At 41.7% G+C, this 25698-nt stretch overlaps 1 protein-coding gene across 5 annotated transcripts in view; it reads left to right on the top strand.

Moving 5' to 3' along the window:
• The window catches only part of LOC137425542 (sodium- and chloride-dependent taurine transporter), a 340062-nt gene that overhangs the window by 281556 nt on the left and 32808 nt on the right, over nt 1-25698 (top strand). For all 5 annotated transcript variants that reach the window (XM_078776784.1, XM_068114081.2, XM_078776782.1 and 2 more), the window contains one exon: nt 19383-19550. In XM_078776784.1, coding sequence (XP_078632910.1) covers nt 19383-19550 — 168 coding nt within the window. The remainder of the gene's footprint in view (nt 1-19382; nt 19551-25698) is intronic.

The raw sequence follows: 25698 nt of genomic DNA, 5'->3' as shown, positions 1-25698 counted from the left end.
CTGACCATTTCTCCGCAATGGAGGTAGCTTGGGCAATTACTCAATAACTAACCACAACTGTTTTTAAACTAGGAACATAAATATAAAGATTCCTTGGTAATATACAATGGACCATGGCCTCACTTGTGGACTCCAGAGCAGCCCAATCTGTGCTACCAGGGGCAGTTTTAACAACCAAAACATAGGCCTAAGTTGTTGTGAACTGGAAAGGAATCTTTACCCCTGCCAATGAAGGTGGATGGAGGTTATGTTTTCACCCCTGTTTGTCTACATGTGCTTGTTACTTGCTTATAGTACAATTTTCAAGTATATTGCTCAGTCGACATTGTTATTCTGTCCGTCTCTGTCTGTGTCTGTCAATCGCTCACAGATCACAATTCTAAATCGATTGTCAGGAAAATTTACTAGGTTGTAGACGTAGTCACAACTGACATGCCTATAGATTTTGAAGTCTAAGGCCATCTTGAGGTCAACTTTCTAAAATTGTCAATTTTCATCACATTGTCTTGAAAGTTAGGGAGGATTTACATAATGGGTCAATGCATTTGTAAACCAACTATTTTTGAGGTCAAAAGGTTAAAGATCAACTTGAGGTCAGACTTCTAAAATCATCAATTTTCATCTGAAAAATAACCTATTTTCATCCTATTGACCTGAGCTTTGATTAAGATTGTCAATTTTAATATTAATGAAATGGATAATTTAATGTCTCCATGGAAACTTTTTTTGGGAGAAAGGGTGGGGTAAATTTCCATGGGGTGGGGGGGGGGGAATTTTGCATGTGTCATGCTCTGCATGACATCTTTGTTGTTTGTTTGTCTGTGCGTTCACCGATAATCGCCTACAGGTCACAATTTTAAACCGATCTTCAAAAAACTTCACCAAACGTTCGAGTTGGTGGTCCAAACTAAGACAATTTATTTTTGAGGTCAAAAGGTGAACGTAGGCCAAAAGTAAACAACTTTTTCAAATTTCTAAAACTCTCAATTATCACCCGATTGACTTGAAATTTGAAGAGGATTTACATATCAGGCCAGTGAGTTCAACCACCCACCATATTTGAGGTCAACATAGGCCTAATTGCTAAAATTGAGAGATAGGGCCAAAAACGATATACAGTCAGGTGAAAAAGTAAGTACACCCCATGTAAAGTTTTGACTTTTTCAACATATTTCAACATACAGCTATTTGATCTTCATTTCAATAATATTGACAGATAAAGGTGATATAATATAACAAATATCATGAAACATTTACATTTTGTAGTCCATTGTATAATTTAAATAAATATCAATGCAAATTTCGCATGTGGAAAAAGTAAGTACACCCTTGGCTCTAATAGGTGGTATTGCCTTCTTTGGCAGAAACAACCTCAAGTAGGCGTTTCTTATAACTGTCTACCAGTCTCTGAAATCGACTGGGAGAAATTTTTGCCCACTCCTCCATGCAGAATTCTTTCAGCTGTGCGATGTTTGAGGGGTTTCTTGCAGCACAGCTCGTTTCAAATCCCCCCACATCTCGATGGGATTTAGATCCGGGCTTTGACATGGCCATTCCAGAACCCTCCATTTCTTTCTTTTCAGCCATTCCTTGGTGGATTTACTGGTATGTTTAGGGTCATTGTCATGTTGCAAGGTCCACCTTCGGTTGACCTTCAACATTCCGACAGATGGCCTCACATTATCCTCAAGCACCCTCTGGTACAATGAAGAATTCATAGTGGATTCTATGATGGTGAGCTGCCCAGGCCCTGATGCAGCAAAGCTGCCCCAAACCATAATATTTCCACCACCATGCTTTACAGTTGGTATCAGGTTCTTGTGGTCAAATGCTGTCTTTGGTTTTCGCCAAACATGTCTTCTGGTACTGTGGCCAAATAGCTCTACCGTTGACTCATCTGTCCAGAGCACATTGTTCCAGAAGTGCTGGTCTTTCCCTAGGTGTTCATTGGCAAACTTTAGTCTTGCCATGATGTTCTTTCTGGACAGCAAAGGTTTCCTCCTGGCACACCTCACATGTAGATCAAATTTGTGCAGCCTCTTTCCAATGGTAGACTCGTGCACTTTGACATCAACAGTGGCAAGAGCTACCTGCAGGTCCCGTGATGACATTCTGGGGTTCTTAGAGACTTCTTTCAGCATCTTGCGGTCTGCTCTCGGGCTGAACTTGCTGGGTCGGCCTGGCCTGAACGAGTTGGCAGTTGTTTGGAATCTTCTCCACTTGTAGATGATCTTCCGGACAGTCGAATGATTGATTTCAAATTGTTTGGAGATCTTTTTAAATCCCTTCCCAGACTCGTAGGCATCTATAACCTTCTTTCTGAAGGCCTCAGAGAGCTCTTTTGATCTAGGCATGGTGATGCCGCACACTTCAACAACAAAGAGCAAACCAAACGAAATGTCTGAGGTTTAAATAAGACAGGTTCCTCCAGGATCCTCTCTAACGATGTTATCATCATTTGCACCTGAGCTGGTGCACCTGATTCTAATTTTAGGTATTTGAAGTAGTGATAAATGTAGGGGTGTACTTACTTTTTCCACATGCGAAATTTGCATTTATGTTTATTTAAATTATACAATGGATGACAAAATGTAAATGTTTCATGATATTTGTTGTATTATATCACCTTTATCTATCAATATTGTTGAAATGAAGATCAAATAGCTGTATGTTGAAATATGTTGACAAATTCAAAACTTTACATAGGGTGTACTTACTTCTTCACGTGACTGTATTTTTAGTTTTGGTTTTCTTTTTGCACTTGATACGATAACTCATTTTTATTATTAGATTAATTTCTTTTTTATTATGTACATGTTCCCATTAGTTCCCACAATTCCATTGTTTAATATAAACCTTTTATCATCATAAGCTTCCAGGGCCTTCTTGTTCACCTCCTCCATATATAATTGATGTGCATAACTTCTTATCGTATTCATTTTTCTAAACTCCTCTTTCTTTAAAGTTAAACAATTATAATAATGTTTAAGTTCTATTTCTTCTTTGATAACACCTTTCTTTATTCCTTTTAACTTATTATCACATCTTTCAATATTATTAGCATCAATATATTTATAAGCATAAGCCTTAGTTCTCAATTCAACATATTCAGTCATTACCTTTCCTCCTAATTCATCCTTAAACTTTCCAATAACCTTTTTATTCTTTGAGGAAAACAACTTATCAGTTAACTTATAATTGCTCGTATCATACGAGTCACTATCCTCAAACATATCTGAATAAGCATCTTCCGTTTTAATTTCTAAAATGAAACTATCCGTATCCGTATAAAGTAGAGAAACATTATTTTGATATTTCTTCTTCAAGTTATTGTAAAGGTAATCATACATTAGTAATTTTGATAAATCAAGAACCGTCGTTCCTATATAAATAGGTTTATCCATTTTAATACTCTCTTTTTGCAAATTAATAGCAACAAAGTTCTCTGAAAACACCACTTCTCTTTGAAAACTAGGTTTATTAATTAATTTTGCTGCTTGCTCTGAAGATGTAGTAAGTCTTATGTTTTCTCTATTTCTAAGATTTTCCATCGTCTTTCCAAATACAGAATTATTCATCAATTTATATAAGTCCTTCTCAAAATCGGTTTTTGCTTCGGTTCTCCTTTGAGTATTAAAATCAATATACTCCTTCATCCAATGACTTTGATTAAACTGTATAACTCTATGGACTTTCTTTACTATCAATCCTGCCGATACATATTGTTTTAAGTTTCTTTGGTGTAAAACATAATTTTCTTTATCATATAATGTAGTAAGTAATTTTTCTGTTGGTTTACCTTTTATATTAAATGTTCGTTGATAATCACTTAGCCATTCTTCTTTCGAACATTCTTTGGTCGGGGCATATGGTAGAGCAAAGTGTTTATTATGGAGTTCTTCAGGATATTTCAAATCAACCTCAAAATAATATCCAACTTCCAAATCGTCCAATTCTTTTTGCGAGGATGTAACGATGTTTTGTAAAACCTTTTCGTAATCTTTCTCTTCAACCCATTTGAGTCCTCCATAAGGTAGAGCTTGAGGCATAGCCCATCCATACAAATTATTAGCATCATGATACATCAGGTAAGAACTATCTTTCATCTCATCATAATTAAGAAGATACTTATTGTTAGCCTTAGCATATCTCTTAGAACATACAGGGTCCGGCTGGGAGGTGTGACGATTTTCAGAAAACTTGTACACAGTTATTTTTAGTCGAATTTCAATTTATATATTTTTTAAAGACTGCATATATAATGCCATTTAATACACTGTAACAAAGACATTTTAAAAATGTAATTCATGTTTGAATTGGGTATAACAATGCAAGTGGGGGGTCCAGCGCATGCATGATGGCTGTTGGTTACTCGTTGTTAGGCGCCATTTCAGTAGCCATGGAGCTGTGGACGATTGAATATCACGTCTTTGTTGTTGAGACGTTTATTCAAACGGGTAGTTCGGTGGTGCTTACACAGCGCAGATTTCGTACTCACTTCAATGTTGGTCGACGTGGCGCCGTTCCATCTCGAAACACAATATTGAAGTGGGTAAAAAACTTCAGGACAACTGGATCTGTGAGGCCGGGAGCAGCTCGGGGAGGTGATCGAACCATTAGGACCCCGGAAAACATCGAAAGGGTTCGACAAGCTGTGGAGGCCAGCCCTCGTCGGTCAGTGGTATGGCACGCTCGCGCTCTACGGATGTCAGACAGATCAGTTCGTCGAATTTTGCACTTGGACCTTCATTATCACGCCTACAAAATCATGGTGGTTCAAGAACTGCAGCAGAACGATTTCGTACGGCGGTTTACATTCACAGAAAGAATGCTGGAACTGCTGAGGGATGCTGCTGTGCTGAGAAATGCTGGAACTTTTCCGCGCGTCTGCAAGAATGCTTGGACAAGAACGGCCGCCATTTAGATGATGTCATTTTTCAAACATGAATTACATTTTTTTAATGTCTTTGTTACAGTGTATTTATTACATGGCATTATATATGTAGTCTTTAAAAAAAATAAAAATTGAAATTCGACTAAAAATAACTGTGTACGAGTTTTCTGAAAATCGTCGCACCTCCCTGTACTTATGATATTCCTCCTCTTTTAGCCTCTTCTCTCATCAAAAGCATATCTTCATCACTGATTAAATCCAACTTCTGTTTCGTCATTTTTAACATGGCACTCCAAGCTAATCCGGGAGCAGTGTAGTAGTGGACGGGATCTAACCCATATGATTGTTTATTATGACAAACTGTTCTAAAGGTTTCAAAGACGTCGGCTAGTAGTAAGACGTCGGTTTTAAGATACAAATCATGATACTCTCCAAGGTTATTTATGTTAAATGTTTTCCAAATATTTTGTGCTTGAGTATATTCTTTATCGGTTATATGACATTTATTTAACTGGTTATAGAAACATTATTTAGGGGGATGTTGTGTTTCTTTAAATCTCTCAAATGAATCCATGCAATCATACCAGTATATACCCTTTTGTGATAAGAGTTCAATTTCTTTTTGATCTGATATATACTCTGAAAGACACAGAAAGTTTTTAATATTTGATGCCTAGGTAGATAATGGACTTGCTGTAAATTTAAATGAATCAAGAAACCTGATGTGAGTCGTATCATATATAATATATATCTTTACCTTTTTCTTTGTTAAATCCTATTTTTGTACTATTGTTTTAGTGAATGAAATGTAGTCCTGATCTGTGGTAGGAATTGCCAAAATACTCCCATATGTTTTTGAAAGCTCCTTAATAAAGAGATGTGTGTCATAATGAGCGTTGTTGTGAAAAAAGACCGGAATGAAATTGGGGGATTTATAATTAAGATTACATTCATATTATGAGCCGGGCCTCTATATTTACCGGTGAGATGACAATGGTCTCTAACATTTGGTCCCCCAGTATCTTCCTTCCCATCAATTTTCTTTCCACAGATATGACAGATGCTATTTGGTTGCTTAAATTATGTTTCTTCTGCTTTTGTTAGGGGGTTCATCGGTTTATTGGTTAATCTCATTATCTTTCTTAAGCGTACACAGTCCTTTTCTAATCGTTTTATAAACTCAGAAGCCATATCTTCTCCTCTATAAAGTTCTTGTTTGTTGTATTTGTCGCCAACGGATGATTTGATATAATAACAGAAACCACAAGGAGTATGTTTTTGATATTTATTCGTAGATGTTTCGTTTGGTTTTGAAGAAGCGTCATTTATCTTTTCAAGAATACATTCAAAGTCAGCATGTATCACGAACGGATGTTTTATAGTTTTATTGAAATCTTTGAATGTTATGTTTGAACCTTCTTCAGGTGTAGTAATTCTGACGGCTTTATGTTTACCACAGAATTCCAAGTGTTTGTTTAATGCTTCTTGGCTCCTGTGGGTGAGGGAGTGACATCGCAAACAGGGGTACATTTTGCCATGATGTTTACTTGCTTGTGAAGAAATTAATCTTGAAATTTTTTTGATGTAAGCATAATGTGAATTTTCTCCTGATTTATAATATAGAAGGTTAATATGAGTTTCATCATTTTTATAGTTATCACAAATATACAAATTCTGAACGTTGTTTTTATCTGTTAGTCCATAAACATTAATAGATAGATTATTCATTTTCTCAAATTTATGAATATCAGATAATGGCATTGCAAATGGTAAACCAGTAACATTTAACTCATTTTCATATTTCTCATAATGTGATACTCTTTGGACATTATATTCAGCGGGATGTAGGCGTGCAATAACACCCCATAAAAAACATTTATGATCTTTGTTTTGAATATTAATAACCGCATTTTTATTTTTTATAACCGTCGGCAATTCAATGTAAGAAGAAGCTTTTAGGGGGTTTGATTTTAGAACATGTATATCGATGAAAAGTATTGTAGTAATAGTAAATCCACTACCCGCAAGCGAATGATCCACCTGTTCTTCTTGTTCTGTACGTTTATCACAAACGTCCGTTAATAAAAACCCCTGGAGTGATGCGATAAAGTAAGGTTTTGTTCTCATATAACGTTTCATAATAAGATCCCCTATTCCAGTGTTCGATTTTTTCAATTCCATTTTTACCCCCATATAAAATTTAAGGGGGTTAATCTCTGCCAACGTATTCTTTACATAGTTTTTAACGGCGGGTTTGACTGTTTCAACCACCTCAGCTATTGATTTTGGTTCTGGGGGTGGTAAATTAAAAATCCTTATTTTAATATGTCCATTAAATGCCCCATCAGTGTCCTTAATAGTGTATCCCCTCAACTTTATGTGTTTTTTTATTTAAGATGAGTAGGAAAGCTCCTCTTCAAGACTGTCTTATCACAAACGCGGCAATATTTTGTTTCTCGTTCGGGCGGAGCTACCATATGTAAAAGTTTGAGTGTGTGTTTGCATGATTTAAGATGTCTTTTACGTTCACTTTTATAATCACGTTTACAAACATCACAATACCATGTTTTTGGTTTTTCTTGTTCAAGTGGAGCCATCATCTGTGAAAGTTTGGCTTTGTGTTTGTCGGATTGAAGGTGTTGTTTATAATTGTTTTTATAATCGCAATCACAAACATTACAATATATTGTGACCCGCTTTTTATATGTCCTCATATTGTTCATTTTATATAAGAAAAAGTTCTTAAACTAAAAATCAATTTTGTTTTCTACACCACAAAATGAATAAAATTAAAATGTTGGTGTAAATGTCCACCCAAATGTGTTAAATAAGTTATGACAAATCTTATCATGAAATTGTTTAGGCTCAATTGTTTTTAAACCAGTAAAATCTTCAAGATTACATTTATGATTATGTTTATGCAATAACTGAAATAATAAATATTGTATATTCAGAAAAAAAATTCTATCTCGTGCTTTAACCTTATCTCTACCATGTTTTTCATAGTATAGGTTTAATAATGTTTTAAAAATCGGTAATTAACGCTTGTTCTAAATGAGAAATATCATCCAATTTCTTCTTGGTTAATGTTACATATATTAGATTAATATTACCATAATGTTTAGTATATTTTAATTATTTTAGAAACATGGTGATATGAGTTTTCGTGATATTGGAATATTTTATAACCTCGTCTTCATGGTCGATCAAAAGTCTATATGCTTTAAACTTTTCATTCAGATCGTTATAAACCTTTTCTGGTATTTTACAATACTAGCAACGGTACCCGCCCCATGGCCGGGGCTCCAATTGGGAGGCCCAAATGAAAAGGCTAAATATCACAAATTGAAGGCTTTTTTTCTTTTAAACGATTTATATAAACACCCGTTAAAGCTCGATCGGTGCAGCCCTTTTGCTTGGAGAAGGTCTTTGTCCGAGGTCACCGAGTTCCATCCGTGCAGCGATCGGTGCAGCCGTATTGTGCGGCACCCGGGAAAACAACATCGTCACAATGAGAACAATGAACATTATGTGAACGTGAATGTTATGCGGGAGTCCACACCTGAGAATGCTGGAGACTAAAGCTGAAATTGGGAAAACTAAATAGCCTATTTAACTCCTGGAGATCCCAGGATTATCCACCCAAAATATATTTGCGATCGGTTCAGCAGTTTTTACGGTACCTTCGAACAGACAGACAGACAGACAGATGGACATTTGGTGAATTATAGTAAGGTTGTTTACCTTGATATTGAGTAATACATTTTTGAAAATGAGAAACTCTATTGTAAATATATTTCCCTATTATATTTACTCATATAATCATTATAAGTCATATTAGTGTTAAAACTTAATTGTTGGTTATTACACCACAAACATGTTTTTATATTTGTGTTAGTTATTTCAAAATCAGATAAGATTTGATTTTTACAAAATGTACAAGTAATATTAGCGATGGGTTTAATTTCATATAAAATGGGTATATTCCATAATTTTAACCTTATTATTTCTCTAACAATATTTAAAAACTCATTTATAATAGATACTTTCTTTTTAAAGATTGAATTATATGTATTCATCGGTGATAATGGTTAAGATAAAATTGATTGATATTCATGTATTAATAATCCTGTCCTCACAACGTAGAACATTTTATCACGATTAATATTCTGTAATGTTTATTCAATATTTGCAATATTTGTTTTAATATCAACTGACGTTTCATTATAAGTTACAATTAAATCTTTTATTCTATTTAATTTTCCATGAAGTATATCAAATTCCATGTAAAATTTATGAATTATTTCATTATCAATGTTAATAATATCTATATTTTCATTTAAGTTATTCATTTGTATTTATAATTATCATCCTGTTAAGAAAAAAATTCAATATTTTTATTTTTATAATTATTTTTGTGAAAATCGGATATTTTGGATATTTTAGAAATTTTGGGAAATTTTAGAAAATTCGAGAAAATCGTGAAAATCTGAAGAATAAATAATTAATTGGTCACTTCATGTTTGTGGTGAATCACTTCCTGTTTTGGGTTGAGCTCGTTTTGGTTTGGGGGCAAGGGGGATGTGGGGAATGTGGGGAATGTGGGGAGTGTTTTGTTGTGGGGAGTGGGGAATGTGGGGAGTAGTTTTGACATAGCCTGGAGGTGTGTTTAGGGTCATTATCTTGCTGTAGGATGAACCCCTGACCAACTAGGCATATACCAGAGGGTATTGCATGGCGCTGCAAAATGCTATGGTAGCCCTTTTGGTTCAGGGTGCCAGTCACTCTGTGCAAGTTGCCGACTCTGGATCCAGCAAAAGAGCCCCAGACCATCACGCTTCCTCCTCCATGTTTGACAGTTGGTGTCACACACTGAGGAACCATCCTTTCGCCTACTCGATGGCGTACAAAAACCCTGCGTGATGAACCAAAGATTGAAAATTTTGATTAATCTGTCCATAAGACCTTCTTACAGTCTTCAGTAGTCCACTGGCGGTGCTTCATGACCCAGGCAAGCCTCTTTTTCTTATTTTGACATCTTAGCAATGGCTTTCTTACTGCCACTCGACCTGTCAAACCTGCACTCAAAGTCTTCTCTTCACAGTTGAAACTGAGACTTGCTTACTTCGACCAGTGTTAAGCTGTGCTTGAAGCTGTTGTCCTGTGAGCCACCTATCACGCAAGCAGTTGACTCTCAGAAACTTGTCTTCTGATTCTGTTGTGGCTTTGGGTCTGCCAGACCTCTTCCTGTCAGAGTTTCCTCCAGTTTCCAAGTGCCTTTTGATGGTGTAGGAAACTGTACTCACTGACACCTTGGCTTTCTTTGCAATTTCTCTGAAGGAAAGACGTACACTTTTAAGTGTTATAATAATTGGCTGTCTGTCTTCCTTTGTTAATTTCCTTTTTCTCGCCATTATGACAGCAAAATACTACTTACTGCAGTGCAATATTGTCCAAATAATGCTTCAGAGGGTGTAATAACAGACTTTTCCAATGCTGCTTTTATACAGATAGGGGGTTTGTAATCAAGTAATCAGCAGAGGTTGGGACACCTGTAGGAATTGTTTGCATCAATTTTCAAGGCTTAATTTACTTACATTGCTGTAAAACAGCTGTAAGTTGTTAACCCATTACTTGTTCCCTGAAGCACGCTTTTTTTTTTTACAATATAACTGTGCAATTTACACTATTTCCCCGTTTTGGCTAACCTAAACTTTTTTTTTTAACCTCGAGCAGTTTACTGCTTACCTTTGCACCATTTCAGATTATTCACTGGACTTGAATTGCTTAAATTTCAATAAAAACTGGAAAAATTGAGGTGTTCTAAAACTTTTGACTGGTAGTGTACGTATGTATATATTATTTATTTATATATATATATATATATATATATATATATATATATATATATATATATATATTTATATATATATATATATCTATATATTTATATATATATTTTTTTTTTTATATATATTTATATTTTTATATATATATATATATATATATATATATATATATATATATATATATATATATATATATATACATATGTATAAATAATATATATATATTATAAAATATATATTTATATTTATATTTATATACATATATACAGTATATATATACAGGGTGAGTCAAAAGTAGCGCCAGATTTCTGTTTATATATATATATATATATATTTTGGTCAGTTGATTGTTTGTTTGCCATTTGTATTGCAGTGTACAAGGAGGTAGAAATAAATGAATGACATGTTTATCTAACCATTTATTCGGGGGAAAATTATTACGGAAAATTATTACGGGGTAAACCCTCAGCTACATTCGTTGCCGTTTTCGGACGACCGGACTTCTTTGCAGTGGCTACCGACCCTGTTGCTTCAAATTTCTCGACAATCAATCGTATGTTTCTTCCCTGGGGTGGGTTAATATCGAATTCCTGTGCCAAACGGCGTGCCGCCATCATTGGTTGTTCATTACATTGGTAGTAATGTTTCACGGCCGCAATGCGTTGATTCATTGAAAGGTAATTCATGGTTCAATTTGGAGCAACTTCAGTAACTTTCCAAACTCTCAGCAATAACCTGCAAAAAAAAAAAAAAAATTTAGAAAATTAATAATCTGCAAGACAATTATTAACAACATGACATCCCAGAAAGAATATGACAGCCGAAAAAACAGAAATTGGGCGCTACTTTTGACTCACCCTGTATATATATATGTATATATATATATATATATATATATATATATATATATATATATATATATATATATATATATATATATATATATATATATATATATATATACACAAAGAATTAAGTTAAGCACCCCCCCCCGTTTTTTTACAACCTCGCACATTACAAGTTTGTTGTCGTCAAAACAGTGTAATATACCCATGTTATTGCTATATTTTCTGGAGAAGTGATATTATGGTCACATAAAAACATAACAATCATGCCGTTTTCAATATTTTATTCTGAATAATTTAAGGTGAAATTTTTTGGGAATTTTAGGCATATTTTCACCTCAATTTAAGTATGGAGCTATAGGTCCATCACGGACAGTGTGGATGACGTTTATGTTTTCTAACGTACAGTCATTGTTCTGAGAGGACCTCTAGCGATCTTTGCGTCAATAACGTGTGTAGGACCCATGTGATCGGATCACTGACTCAACCCTACGTCTCATAGACCCTGTAAGCCGTCGTATGCGTTGCTGTGGCAGGTTGTTCCATTCCCGATGTAATGCACGTTCCAATTCATCCAGATTGGCTATTGGAGGGACCATCTTCGCAATTTGTCGTCCCAACATGTCCCGAACGTGCATTACATCGGGAATGGAACAACCTGCCACAGCAACGCATACGACGGCTTACAGGGTCTATGAGACGTAGGGTTGAGTCAGTGATCCGATCACGTGGGTCCTACACACGTTATTGACGCAAAGATCGCTAGAGGTCTTCTCAGAACAATGACTGTACGTTAGAAAACATAAACGTCATCCACACTGTCCGTGATGGACCTATAGCTCCATACTTAAATTGAGGTGAAAATATGCCTAAAATTCCCAAAAAATGTCACCTTAAATTATTCAGAATAAAAAATTGAAAACGGCATGATTGTTATGTTTTTATGTGACCATAATATCACTTCTCCAGAAAATATAGCAATAACATGGGTATATTACACTGTTTTGACGACAACAAACTTGTAATGTGCGAGGTTGTAAAAAAACGGGGGGGGGGGGGGGTGCTTAACTTAATTCTTTGTGTATATAATAATTATAATAATTCATTTATTTTGTATAGCGCTTTTCATGAAGCCCAAAGGTGCTTTGACAGAGTGCAAAACATAATGCATAACAAAACATGAAAACAACAATTGCAAAAAGACAAGAATCAATAGGGAAATATTTAAAGCAAAAGGAGGGAGAAGGAGAAGTGATAGTCAGGGGTTAAATGCTGTGGGTTGAATGTTGAATGCAGTGCTGAACAGGTGGGTCTTGAGTGATGTTTTGAATGTGGTGAGTGAGGAGGAGTCTCTGATGGTGTGAGGTAGTGAGTTCCAGAGGGTGGGAGCAGCGATGGAGAAGGCCCTGTCCCCCCAGGATCTGAATTTGGTCCAGATGGGGGGGGGGGGGTCAGGAGGTTGGTACCAGCAGAGCGGAGGTTGCGGGTGGGAGTGTGTCTGGAGAGGAGGTCAGCCAGGTAGGATGGGGCCAGGTTATGGAGGGCTTTGTAGGTCAAGAGGAGGATTTTGTACTGGATTCTCTGGGAGATGGGGAGCCAGTGAAGCTTGTAAAGGACGGGGGTGATGTGGTCACGGGTCCGGGAATGGGTGAGTAGACGGGCAGCGGAGTTCTGAATGTATTGGAGTTTAATGGTGATTGTTGAGGGTGAACCATAGAGGAGGCTATTGCAGTAGTCCAGACGGGAGGTGATGAAGGCATGGATCAGGGTTTCTGCAGCCGTGGAGGAGAGGGATGAGCGGAGACGGGCGATGTTTTTCAGGTGAAAGAAGGCTGTCTTTGTGATCTGTTTAGTGTATTTGTCGAAGGAGAGGGTTTGGTCAAAGAGGACGCCAAGATGCCGGATGAGAGGGGAGGTGGATACTGGGATACCGTCGATGTTGAGGGCAAAGTTATGGGTGGATTTTGTGAGCGTTTTTGGGCCAATGATGATTATTTCAGATTTATCACAGTTTATTTGAGGAAGTCGATTTGAAGCCAGGATTTTATTTCAGAGATGCAGTTTGTCAGGATAGAGTGGGTGTCGGTGGAGACGGACTTGGTGGAGATGAAAAGCTGGATGTCGTCGGCGAAGCAGTGGAATTGGAGACCATGACGGTGGATTAAGTGACCGAGGGGGGACAGGTAAAGGATGAAGAGGAGGGGGCCAAGAACTGAACCTTGGGGGACACCTTGGGGGAGGGGAGCAGTGGGGGATTTGCAGTTATTGATGGAGATGAACTGGCGTCTGTCAGAGAGGTATGATTTAATCCAAGAGAGGGCAGTGCCAGTAACGTTAAAGGTGGATTCAAGTCGGGTGAGGAGGATGGTGTGATCGATGGTGTCAAAGGCGGCGCTGAGGTCGAGGAGGACGAGAATTTTGAGGTTGCCAGCGTCAGAGGAGAGGAGAAGGTCGTTGGTGATTTTGAGGAGAGCAGTTTCAGTACTGTGGTTGGAGCGGAATCCGGATTGGAATGTTTCATACAGGTTATTGGCAGAGAGGTGATGTTTGAGTTGAGTGGCTACAGCGCGTTCCAAAACTTTCGACAGAAAGGGTAGGTTGGAGATGGGTCTGAAGTTGTTTAGGGTGTCAGGGTTTAGACCAGGTTTTTTTAGAATGGGGGTAACAGCAGCAATTTTGAGGGATGGTGGGACGATGCCTGTAGACAGGGAGGAGTTTATTGTTGCAATGATAAGTGGAGAGAGGGCAGGGAGGGAGGCCTTGACAAAGCTGGAGGGGATGGGGTCAAGAGTGCAGGTGGCAGTTTTCATTCCTATGAGGAGTTCAGAGAGTTCAGTAGGGGAGACCGGGGAGAATTGAGACAGGGGAAGGCAGGATAAGGGGGGGCAGGTGGTTGGAGGGGGAGCGGGTGCGGCGGTGGTCAAGCTGTTGTAGATGTTGTCAATTTTGCGTTGGAAGAAAGAAAGGAAGGAGATGCAGTTGTCTACTGTGAATGACTGGGTGGTGGTGTCCAGGGGGCGGAGGAGTTTGTTTATTGTCGAGAAGAGTGCTTTTGGGTTTCCGGAGCCAGAGTGGATAATTTGAGAGTAGTAGGCGGAGCGGGCGTGGAAGAGGGCATCTTTGTAGTGTTGTAGGTGGTCCTTGTAGGCTTGGGAGTGAACTGTGAGACCTGTTTTGTTGCGGAGTCTTTCAAGTTGGCGAGCACGAGTTTTCATCAGGTGGAGTTCAGGGGTAAACCAGGGAGCAGAATGGGTGAAAGAAACTGTTTTGGTTTTTACAGGCGCAAGCTGGTCAAGGCAGGAGGAGAGAGTGTGGTTGTAGTAGACAGTGAGGTCGGAAGGGGTGTGGAGGTCAATAAAGGGAGAAGTGGACATTTTTTCAGAGAGGGTGGATGAGAATGAGGTAGGTGAAAGAGCGTTTAGCTTACGGAAGTTGATAGTGCGATAATGTCTTGGTGTTGGGGTGGGGATGTTGATGGTCATAGTGATGGCTAAGTGGTCAGAGAGGGTGAGGTCGGAGCCAGAGAGATGGTGCAAAATTAATCCAGTGGAGCAGACAAGGTCCAAAATGTGACCACGGATATGCGTAGGAAAGTTGACATGTTGAGTGAGGTTAAAGCAGGTGAGTAAATCAGTGAAGTCAGTGGTTATTGTGGAGTCAGTGGAGTCCATGTGGATATTGAAATCACCAAGGAGGAGGATTGAGGGGGAGAGGGAGCATAGCTGGGTCAGAAAGTAGGAGAAGTGTATATATAGGAGTAGGAGAAGTAGGAGATATATATATATATATATATATATATATATATATATATATATATATATATATATATATATATATATATATATATATATATATATTAGGTAACTAACATGATAAACCTAATGGAAATGGAGGCAAGTGATATCAGTGGGATACATTCAAACACTGGACAAATTGATTCCACTTTGTTGAAGATCTGGATCTAGATACGAGAATCTTTTTTATTTTTTTGAAGTGATTCTTCACAATTGAGAGATGGGGCCAGAGATGATATTGTTATGAATTAGGGGTAGAGGAATATCTAGGTCCAGGTAGATCTGCATAGGTAGGTGTCCGGCTGTCGTGGTAGCGAATCTAGATGTAATAAGTTCTGTCGCCCGAATGTCGGATTGAGCTTGTAGCTTCGTCCCTGTTACGAGGGGGCGGGGCATGCTAATTATTTCAGGGATTATGGGTAAAATTCCCTCATGTGTTGTTCCCTCTGTGAGCATCCCAGTGTCCCTTATGGCAATACATCCCATAGACACTTAGATTGGCCCTTAGTGCACCACATTAATTAAATCCGCTCCCTTACAATAAAACAAACCGGAAAGACCAACAGGCAGCAGCCACGCAGTATGCCACCATGGGCGACAGACATCGTGCCAGGCAGGCTGGGAGCCACGCCCAGGAGAATGTGTAATTGGTCGGGGAAGGGACAAAAAGCTTCACCGTGATTAGAGGGTAAGAAAGGTAAAGGAGCGGCACACTGATTGGCCACCGACCGTTGACACCTCGGCCAATCAGTGCGGAAGGCGCGAACATTCGACCAATCAATGCAGAAGGCGCAAAACAACTACTTAGAAGCAGGTCGCTGATTGAAGGACAAGCGCCGGTGACGTCGGAAGGCGTGAAAGACCACCAAGAAACAAGGCACTGGTTGGGAGAGAGGAGGGCCGACGTCACACTGCGAATGACGAAACGACTCGCTCGCCGGCATTTTGGGTTTTCTTCGGTCTCTCTTCTCTCACTTCTCTTCCCTTGGCCTCTTGCTCCTGATGTTCCCTTCGTGCTGGGCCTTCTCTTGCTTCGGACCTGGTGGAGGAACGAGCAGTACGAAAGACGGTGGAGAGAAGGAATGCCGTCAATTCTCTTCCTTGCGTTGGTGTGCGAACAACGAACGACGAGTGGGGCTTGCGTTGGAGCACTGACGAGCGGGCACGCCGAGGGCCAGGCAGTTCGCGCCAACCAGAGCTGCGTCGGAGGACGCGCTCGACCCAGACGATCCCTCACACTGCTAGACGCAGATAAGCTCGCATCCACAAATGCACAAACAACGTTTCTTTTATTTACTGATTTCCCTTGTCTTGTATGTGAAGTGAGGTGTGCGGGATCCCGATTTAGGATTTAGTTTTTATCGTCGCGTTTCCCTGTCCCGATATTTATTTTGCAGAAACCCTTGTATTATTTTCCCTTTCTATTCAAAACCCCGTTTTGGTTTGATTCATTAATTTGCAGGGTTGAAGACTGCTCGGAACGCGTCAGGTAAGAGATCGCCGCTTCTTCCTCTTCCTTCTTCCTCCCGTGCTTGCATAGTCAAGTCGGCAATTGATCGTCGCCTCGGAGTTAAAGCTTGTTCAGGCTATCCGCGATCCCACGGTCTTAACCAAGGGGCAATCGTGCAACAATATATAGCTTGATGTTTCAAAAAGTTGTGGACAGATTGTGACAAAACTTGGAGGATGAGTTGGGTAGATGACAAGAACAAACCAATTCGATTTTGGTTAAGGTCCGGTTTCAGATCCTGCCTATCAGTGGGATACAAAACTGAAACTTTTCAGCCATAGCCGGAGGTATGCGCTCTACTGAGTGCCATTTGATTTTTTTTTTATCGGTTTAAATCCGCAAGTGTTGACACATGGTTAGAAAAACGACTGAAATCCACACTTGTCTTTCTGTAGCTTCTTAGTTTATATCTTTAACCTGACTTGACATTTTGTCTACACACAGACACAGGAACACACTAAATCAGAACTTTGGAAATATCATTGTAACACCAAATATGAAACTCGTGCTGTTTTCATTTATAAGGATTACAAAACCACCGCTTCCCCTGCCGCTTCTGACACTTCCAAAACTGACACTACCGCTTCCGGTCTTGCCGGCGAGGTTTCGTTTATTCGCAGCTGTCCACGCTCTCCATCGAAATCGAAGTTAAGTAATTGTTCCCATTTGTATTTTCGTTATAACTGTATTTATTTTATGGTGTGTGTACGTATAGTGTGTCCCGAGGAAGATTTTCAGTGCAAATCCTTCATACCTGTATAGAAAATCATGTTAATTCGTGTCGTGTCTTTTGAGGCCTTGTACAGTGTCCAACCTTGAGGCTTTGTTTTTCTCTCAGCGGTCCGTCGTTTGTGCTCCAATAACTTTCGTTCTCTCTTTTTCACAGTCTTTTCACCCCATAGCCTACTTCCTTGTTTAAATCTCAACTAAAAAAAAAACAAAAAAAACATTTCCTTCTCTGTTCTTATTCGTTGCCCTCATTCGTTTAATCGTTCTTATTCGTTCGTTCGTTCTTTGACCACGTGTTTCTCCCCCATTTCCCCCAGATAGTTTTCACTGTTAAACTTTAAAATGTTTACACTTTCCCCTCAAGTTCTGTATTCCGTCGTATATTATAACACCTTTTTCTTCTTCTTCTTTAAAAGGTTGCTTTCGACTTGCTCACCAAATCTATTCATCCCCAAAAAAAATTCCATCTCTTACACTGCCTCTTTTCTACATTCCCTAAACTCTCCTGCACTCCATCCTCCCTCCAGCGTCCTTAAACGTATTTTTTACTCGAAGGTCACAAGAAACTCATTTTGCAATAAATGTTCGTTTCCCATAAATCGTACACTTTCTAAAATCCAATCTCACCCCTCCCCTCAAAATCTTCCCCACAACCCATCCCCTCCAAATCTTCCCCATCACCACCCCCCTCAAAATCTTCCCCATCACCAATCCCTTTCAAATCTTCCCCCTTGCCCCTCCCCTCCAAATCCTCCCCATCACCCATCCCTTTCAAATCTCCCCCCTTGCCCCTTCCCTCCTAAACTCCCCCCACACCCCTCCCCTCCAAGACTCCCCCTCACCCCTCCCCTCCTAGACTCCCCCCTCACCCCTCCCCTCCAAATCTCCCCCATATCCCATCCCTTTCAAATCCCTCCCCTTGTCCCTTCCCTCCCAAACTCCCCCCTCGCCCCTGCCCTTCAAATCTCCACACCCTCATTTCTTCTCAATTTCCCCCCTCTCACTCCCCCTCCTCAAAGCGTCCTCCCCACTTCTTCCCCCTTCCAACTCTCACCTCCATCTCCCCCAACCTTCTGCCTCGCTCTTCCCCCTCCTCAAATAACACCTCATTGTGCCTCACTTAATCACCATCAAACCTTTTGTCCGCCCCATCTTTCCCTTTCTCCGAGCTATTCTGAAATCTCTGTCACACCTTCAACAGCTCTCCCTACCTCTTCCACCTCTTCCACATCTTACCCTACCCCTCCTCCCCCCCTGTTCTGTATCCAATGCTCCCCCTTCCTCTTCATTAACGGTATGGACCTCAAACATCCGGGGCCTTCGTTCAAACTTAACTGATCTCTCCATACAGGTTGCTTCTGACAAACCAGACGTGATCTGCTTAACAGAAACTTTCCTCGTTCATGATGTCTCTGATTCCTTAGTATCTCTCCCGGGTTAATCCCTCCTCCGGTATGATAGACCTGAGCCTCGTCCTGGAGGTGGGGTTGCTATCTTTATCAAAAACACTCTTCCTCACTCGCCCTGCACTGCACTCTCTCCACCTCACCAACACACAAGCATAGATTGTGATTTTTTTTTTTTTTTTTTTTTTTTTTTAATATACTGAATCGAGGCTCGTGAAAGAGCTAACATTTATCAAACAAACAAATGAAACAAACAAGCTGATCAATGTATAGTTGAGAATTGTATCCCAACTGGAAAGAAAAACATCTGCACGTGTCGATGTAATGACAACTGAATTCGACGTTTCTCCCACAGGGAACTCTTATCTACCTTCTGGTGGATTTCAAACCACTTTTCTACAATGGCTACGAATATCCCCAATGGGCACAGGGTGTAGGTTGGTGTTTGGCTTTGGCATCCATGCTATGTGTCCCTCTCTATGCCCTGCTGAGGTTACTGCTTGCTGATGGTCCCTTATACATGGTAAGAAACTTTGTTATCAACACTTCTTGCACATTAAACCTGTTAGGGATAAGTGGTATCATTACTTTATATGCTCTAGAGTCTAGACTCTAGAGAATTATCAGTATTAATAGAAACAAGGGAAGAAACTGTTCTTTTGGATGGGATAATTAATTATTCTTTTTTTTCTTTCAGATTGCATGAACATGGGTGCGAAAGCTCAGCTAACACCAGAAAAAGACAGGCAATTGTAACTTTGAGAAAAGAAGGCCAATTCTTGAGGCAAGTTGCAAAAAAATTACAAGTCAGTAAATGCCGTTGCTTTTGCCATTAAACGACATAACGAAACTGGTAAAAATGCGGATAGAAAACGTTCTGCTCGACCAGGAATCACAACAGAATCGCAGGACAAGTAATCTGAGTCACCAGTCTGCGCAACAGACGTCGACGTACAGCACCAGAAATTAGAGCCCAGCTGAACATCTGCAGCATTGCAACTGTTTCAAGGCCTTTTTTGTTGTTTGCAACTTTTTCAAGTTACAATTGCCTGTCTTTTATCTGGCATTAGCTGACCTTTGGCACCCATGTTCATGCAATCTGAAACACAAAAAACTCTCATTAGATTGTATGGCTGGCCTTTATGTGAACATTTTTTGCAACGCCTGGCAATTATAGACATTGCACGTGATGAAGGAACAAAGCACAAACATTCATTCCACTGAGCAGAGTATTTCGAAACAGTTTTTGCTCCTGAGATGAAATGTTAATAACATAAAATTCGTGTTTTAGTTTGGATTCGTATTTAACTTTTCGACCTATTTTCAAAAATTGCTTTGATTATTTGAAAAGATGCATTGAAGCACAACATATTATCGGTAGATAAGCAGATATATATTTGGTTCAATTCACAGCATCCACTGCCAACTCAATGAAAGGGGGTTCTATGGAGGGCCCCACCACTGAGAAAGACATAAGAAAGCCTGACTGAAGTTTGCCAACACACACATGAACAAACCAAAATCATTCTGGGAGAATGTCCTGTGGACAGATGAGACCAAATTACAGCTTTTTGGTAAAGCACATCATCTCTATGTTTATAGAAAACAAAATAAAGCCTTCAAAGAAAAGAAGACCTTCCCTACAGTCAAACATGAAGGAGGTTCAGTGATGTTTTGGGGTTGCTGTGCTGCCTCTGGCACTGGGTGCCTTGAATGTGTGCATGGAATCATGAAATCAGGAGATTACCAAGGCATTTTGGAGCGCATTGTTCAACCCAGTGTCAGAAAGCTGGGTCTCCATCAAAGATCATGGGTCTTGCAGCAGAACAATGACCACAAACACACTCCAAAAAGCACCCAGTAATGGTTCAATACAAAACGCTGGACCTGTTCTGAAGTGGCCAGCAATGAGTCCACATCTAAATCCCATTGAACATGTGTGGGGAGATCTTGAAAACAGCAGTTTGGAGAAGGCACCCTTCAAATCTGGGAGAACTGGAGCAGTTTGCACAAGAGTGGGCCAAACTGCCAGTAGAGAGGTGTAGGAAGCTCAATCATGGCTATAGGAAGCGCTTGACTGCAGTTATTTTGTCCAAAGGCTGTGATACCAAATATTAAGTCTCGGGTGTCAATAATTTTGTCAATGCCATTTCTTTTTCTTTTCTGATTTAAAAGGATATATTAAGATCTGAATCAAAAACAAAGGTTCTGTAATATAAACAGTAAAATAAAGAATTGTGGAGAACAAATACTTTTGTCAATTTCAACTTCTTTTTAGAGGAAATTATACGCTGTTTGAAAAAAGTGCAAGGGCGCCAATATTTTTGGCCACGACGGTGTATATATTGTTACGGAAACGGGGGACGGCTCTCCCGTTAGCAAGGGGGGGGGGTTAATCCCCTTGTCCTGTTAAGCTGGCCGTCTCCACCGGTCGTGGTACTTGTAACGCTCTCCCGCGGGATAGAACGGATCAGGGTTATGGGTCCAGGGTTTATCCAGAATACCTTTATCCATCCCTCCGCAGAACAGGGAGACAAGTACCGCTCAAACCCCGGTTTTAGATGTTCTCGTTGCCAAGCGGTTTTAGCAACACGACATTCGAGCCATTCACAAAGACTAAACCCGATTCATAAAGCGTTGGCCAAAATCTCACCACAGGTACTCAATGGGGAAATCACAAAGACGATCGGATGTGAAGGAAAAAGAAACCAAAGGTAAGAAATAACAGGATTTATTATTATTTACACCAAAAAAAACCAAAGAGGAAGAAGAAACGAAGTAATTTACAAGGAGATAGACACAGAGCAACTTATACTTATACAAACTTAACTTAAAACCCCAGACAACACAGAGGACAGACGACGAGCAGACTCACACGAATGGGGGATGAAAGGAATGGCAGAAGGTTCATTCAGCTGGCGAGGTCCCGTTCCGACCCACGACTCTCTCTCTCTCTCTCTCTCTCTCTCTGTCGGTAACACTGGGATTTTCCTCTCCAGATCCTCTTCCTCCTCGTACGTCGATCCCAGCTCCAGCCTTGAACCAACTCAGCAGCACGTACCCAGCTCTCGTACCAGCTCTGAACCAAAATCCAGCTCTTGAACCAACGCAGCAGCACGTACCAGCCTTTTTTGTGCATGATCGTCGCACGCATATATCAAGCGGGGTGCGTGGTGCGAGAAATTGTGCGTACCTCCTCCACACTCCATGTAATCCACACAACCATTCTCCATACCCCTGCAGTTGCACACCTGTGCAATCTCACCTGGTGCCACCTGCACCCTCCTTCCTTCCTGGACCATTTGGTCAACACAGCACACATCACCATCACTCACTCATACACTGCTCCATACACCTGTTCAGTTGCACACCTGTGCAATCTCACTTGTTCCTCACTCACTGCTCCATACACTTCCATGCTCAATACACTTTCGATCCTCAAACACTCGGCATCATCTCATCTAACTACTCCCCTCTGGAACTTGCGCTTCCCAGTCGCCCCTTTAAACTATTGCGCTACCTCGTCATTATTATCCAAACTAATCTACCTGCGTCCCCACTACAGGTATCATTGTCACTACCTAACCTTACCGTTACCTATTGTCAATCTCTAGATCCCTACACACTATATCCTAACCCTCCCGGGCTAGTTTTCACTGCCAACCCCATAACTAGTGCTCCTTTGCCCCCGCTGTGAGGGATGGCAGAGTTGCCATCCCACCACATCGGGCATCTCTCACTACCAATTTGGCTCATCCAATTGCAACCAATCAAAAATTTTCCAATTACTGCCAATTCTATTCTCTTTTTTTTAATTTCGGGTCCAAAACACTATCATCATCACCGTTCATTAAACTTGAGCCTCGGTGCGTAGTTACATTCTCAAAGCCCGGCTTCGCACAGCCGAGCAATGAACGCGGGTGGTTTGGTCGCCTGCAGGTTGAATCCGTCCGGCTTTCGGTTCAAGGGAGGTGGTTTGGTCGGGCCGAGATTCCACGCACCATCTCGGCGCGGTACCTTGCGGTCCCGGGCCCGATGGCTCAATCTCGCCCGGTCGGAACCCCACCCCCACCAGGGGGCACCGTGCTGCTTCCTCCTACTCGCCCTTGAACCGGACCGGTCGCCTCGCCCGACAAGGCCCGGACTCGACCGTGCGGGGCGGGGCCAGGCCCGAATCATGCGCGACGCTCCGAAGCGGGGCGACGCAGCATCGATCCGCGCGAGGCTTCACATCCAACAAAGCGTTCCCCGCGCGAGGCTTCGCATCCAACAAAGCGCTCCGCGCACCGAGCGCCCGCTATCCGTCGCCCTAGCTGCTAACCCGGTCAACGTCGATGCTTCACTTGCATGCTCACACCACGCGACCCGTTTCACACTCACAAAGCCCCGCGTTCCAACGCCATCTGTAAATTCCACACACTCCATCCATTCCACCAACGAACTCCCTGTTACACACCACACCTCCCGCGCACCTCCTTGCGCACTCTCCTCACTCGGTACGTACTCCGTACCACTCACCATGGGCGTGCACTCTTGCATCCACCCACTCACGCGCTCCGATGGGCTCTCCCACACTCGCGCCACCACCAACTCACTCTCTGTGTCACACTCCATACACCCCGACGTGCATTCTTGCTCGCACTCGGTTTCACACTCGCACTGCGATGTGCTCTCTCGCACTCGCGCTGCGATGTGCTCTCTCGCACTCGCGCCACCATCAACTCAGGTGTGCTTCCTCGCACACGTTTCACCACCACTTTACTCTCCATGTCACACTCACCCTCGCACGTACACTCCGTATCGCTTTCACTCCCTGTGTCACACTCCGTACACCCCGACGTGCATTCTCGCTCGCACTCGGCTTCACACTCGCGCTTTGTAACACGCTCATTCCCCGATGCACACTTTTTTCCCCCAAGCGTGCCATTTCCACTCACACGGGACCCTTCACCAACGCCCGGATGCTTCCTCGATCCCAATCGCGCGACAATTCTCTTGTCGTCAAACATCCTCCTGCAAAATCTCCCCGCACAATACACAGCACGACTCACCTGGGGGATTCCCTTCTCCACGCGCACCTGCAAATCTTTATAAGGATTAGCAAGTACGGCATCAGGATGTGCATTCAGACTTTGAGCAATTTCCATTCCTTCCTCCGACTGTTGCTCTTCTACGTCTGTCGTTTCTACAATTTCAATTATACCCACTACTGTTTTTTCTTTATTCTCCTCAACGACCGCTGGCTTTAATAAAATTTTCTCTCCAACCTCAGCGGTCGCCGGCTGCCCCATACCCCGGGTCGCGATCTCTATACCCGTCATTGTACCCGCGCTTTCCTCCGCCTCGCTCAACCAGCGCTTTTCGACCCGCGTTACCTCCTCATGCACCCCTGGGACCTGCTCGCTCAACCGCGGTCTCTGTCCCTCTCCGCTTCCCTTACTTCATATGCGACTCTGTCCCTCGCCAGTCCCTCATTATCGGCCCTCATTTCGTTCGTTATTGCTTCAATTTGGCCCCCCAATCGCTCACTATCAGCCCTCGCTTCATCCCTCATTCGCTCACTATCAGCCCTCGCTTCGTCCCTCATTCGCTCACTATCAGCCCTCGCTTTGTCCCTCATTCGCTCACCCATTTTTTTCATAAGGGCCTCCATTTGCACCATGAAGACGTACAAATTCACCGGTGCTGCTATGGTCACGGGCGCAGCTAAATTTGGTGCCGCTGCAACCACGTGCGCGAGGGCGCCATTTTGCGCACCTGAAACTCCCTCAACCACATCATCATTTCTCTCCTCCATTTCTTCCCTCTGGTCCTGGGTTAGTCCTACCCCTTTTCTAGTTCCCCCACCGGCATCCCGCCGCCTTGACCATCCATGGCACGATTTTCAAATTTGGAATTTTACAACAAAATTTCGGCCCACTCGTAATTTGAGCGCGCTAAGCGCTTCAGGTCCGTATCTCGCTCCCGACACCAAATGTTGCGGAACCCAACGTCGGCCTCGGATCCCCTTAGAGGGGGGATTAATCCCCTCTTCTATAACGGACCGACGTGGTCCCTGGCGCCGTACCGCGACCCCCGGAAAGGCCGGTGCACAGCCCCGTTCGTGCCGCGGACAGATGTTAATGGATTGCCGAGCCGTGTTTAGCAACCGCAGCACGAACCGTTAACAAAGACTAACCCGATTCTGAACGTTGGCCAAATCGTGCTACAGGTATTCAATTTGGAAAAGACAAAGACGACGGATGTGAAGAAGAAGAAGACAAGAGGTAGGAAATGCGAATATGATTTATTTACTATTTACACAATTGAAAGCAACCAAGGAGGAGGAAGAATAATAAAATAATGCAGAAAGAGGGACGGACCAGAAGGACACAGTGAAAATTCTAGCTTATCTATTACAGTCTTAATTAACCTAGGGACAGAACAAACAAAGACAGACTCACACGGGGAATTGCAGAGTGGATTGGCTGGAAGGAGGAATGGGAAGGCCCAGGCCACTGCAGGCGTCGAGGTCCCGCTCCAGGAGTCGACTCGCGTTCTTGGCGGGAAAGCCTTGGTGTGCAGCGGCGCGTATTGTTCACCGCGAGCGGATGGGCGCTTCGTGCTGGACTCCGGGCTCTTCAGCTCCACTTTAATGCCACTTAACGCCACACTCAACTCGTCCTCCTCCA

The sequence above is a fragment of the Myxine glutinosa genome, chromosome 4 (genome assembly GCF_964187855.1).
Source record: "Myxine glutinosa chromosome 4, kmMyxGlut1.1, whole genome shotgun sequence".
NCBI classification, from domain to species: domain Eukaryota; kingdom Metazoa; phylum Chordata; class Myxini; order Myxiniformes; family Myxinidae; genus Myxine; species Myxine glutinosa.
The sequence above is the reverse complement of the archived record's forward strand: the minus strand, read 5'-3'. Positions and strand labels throughout refer to the sequence as shown.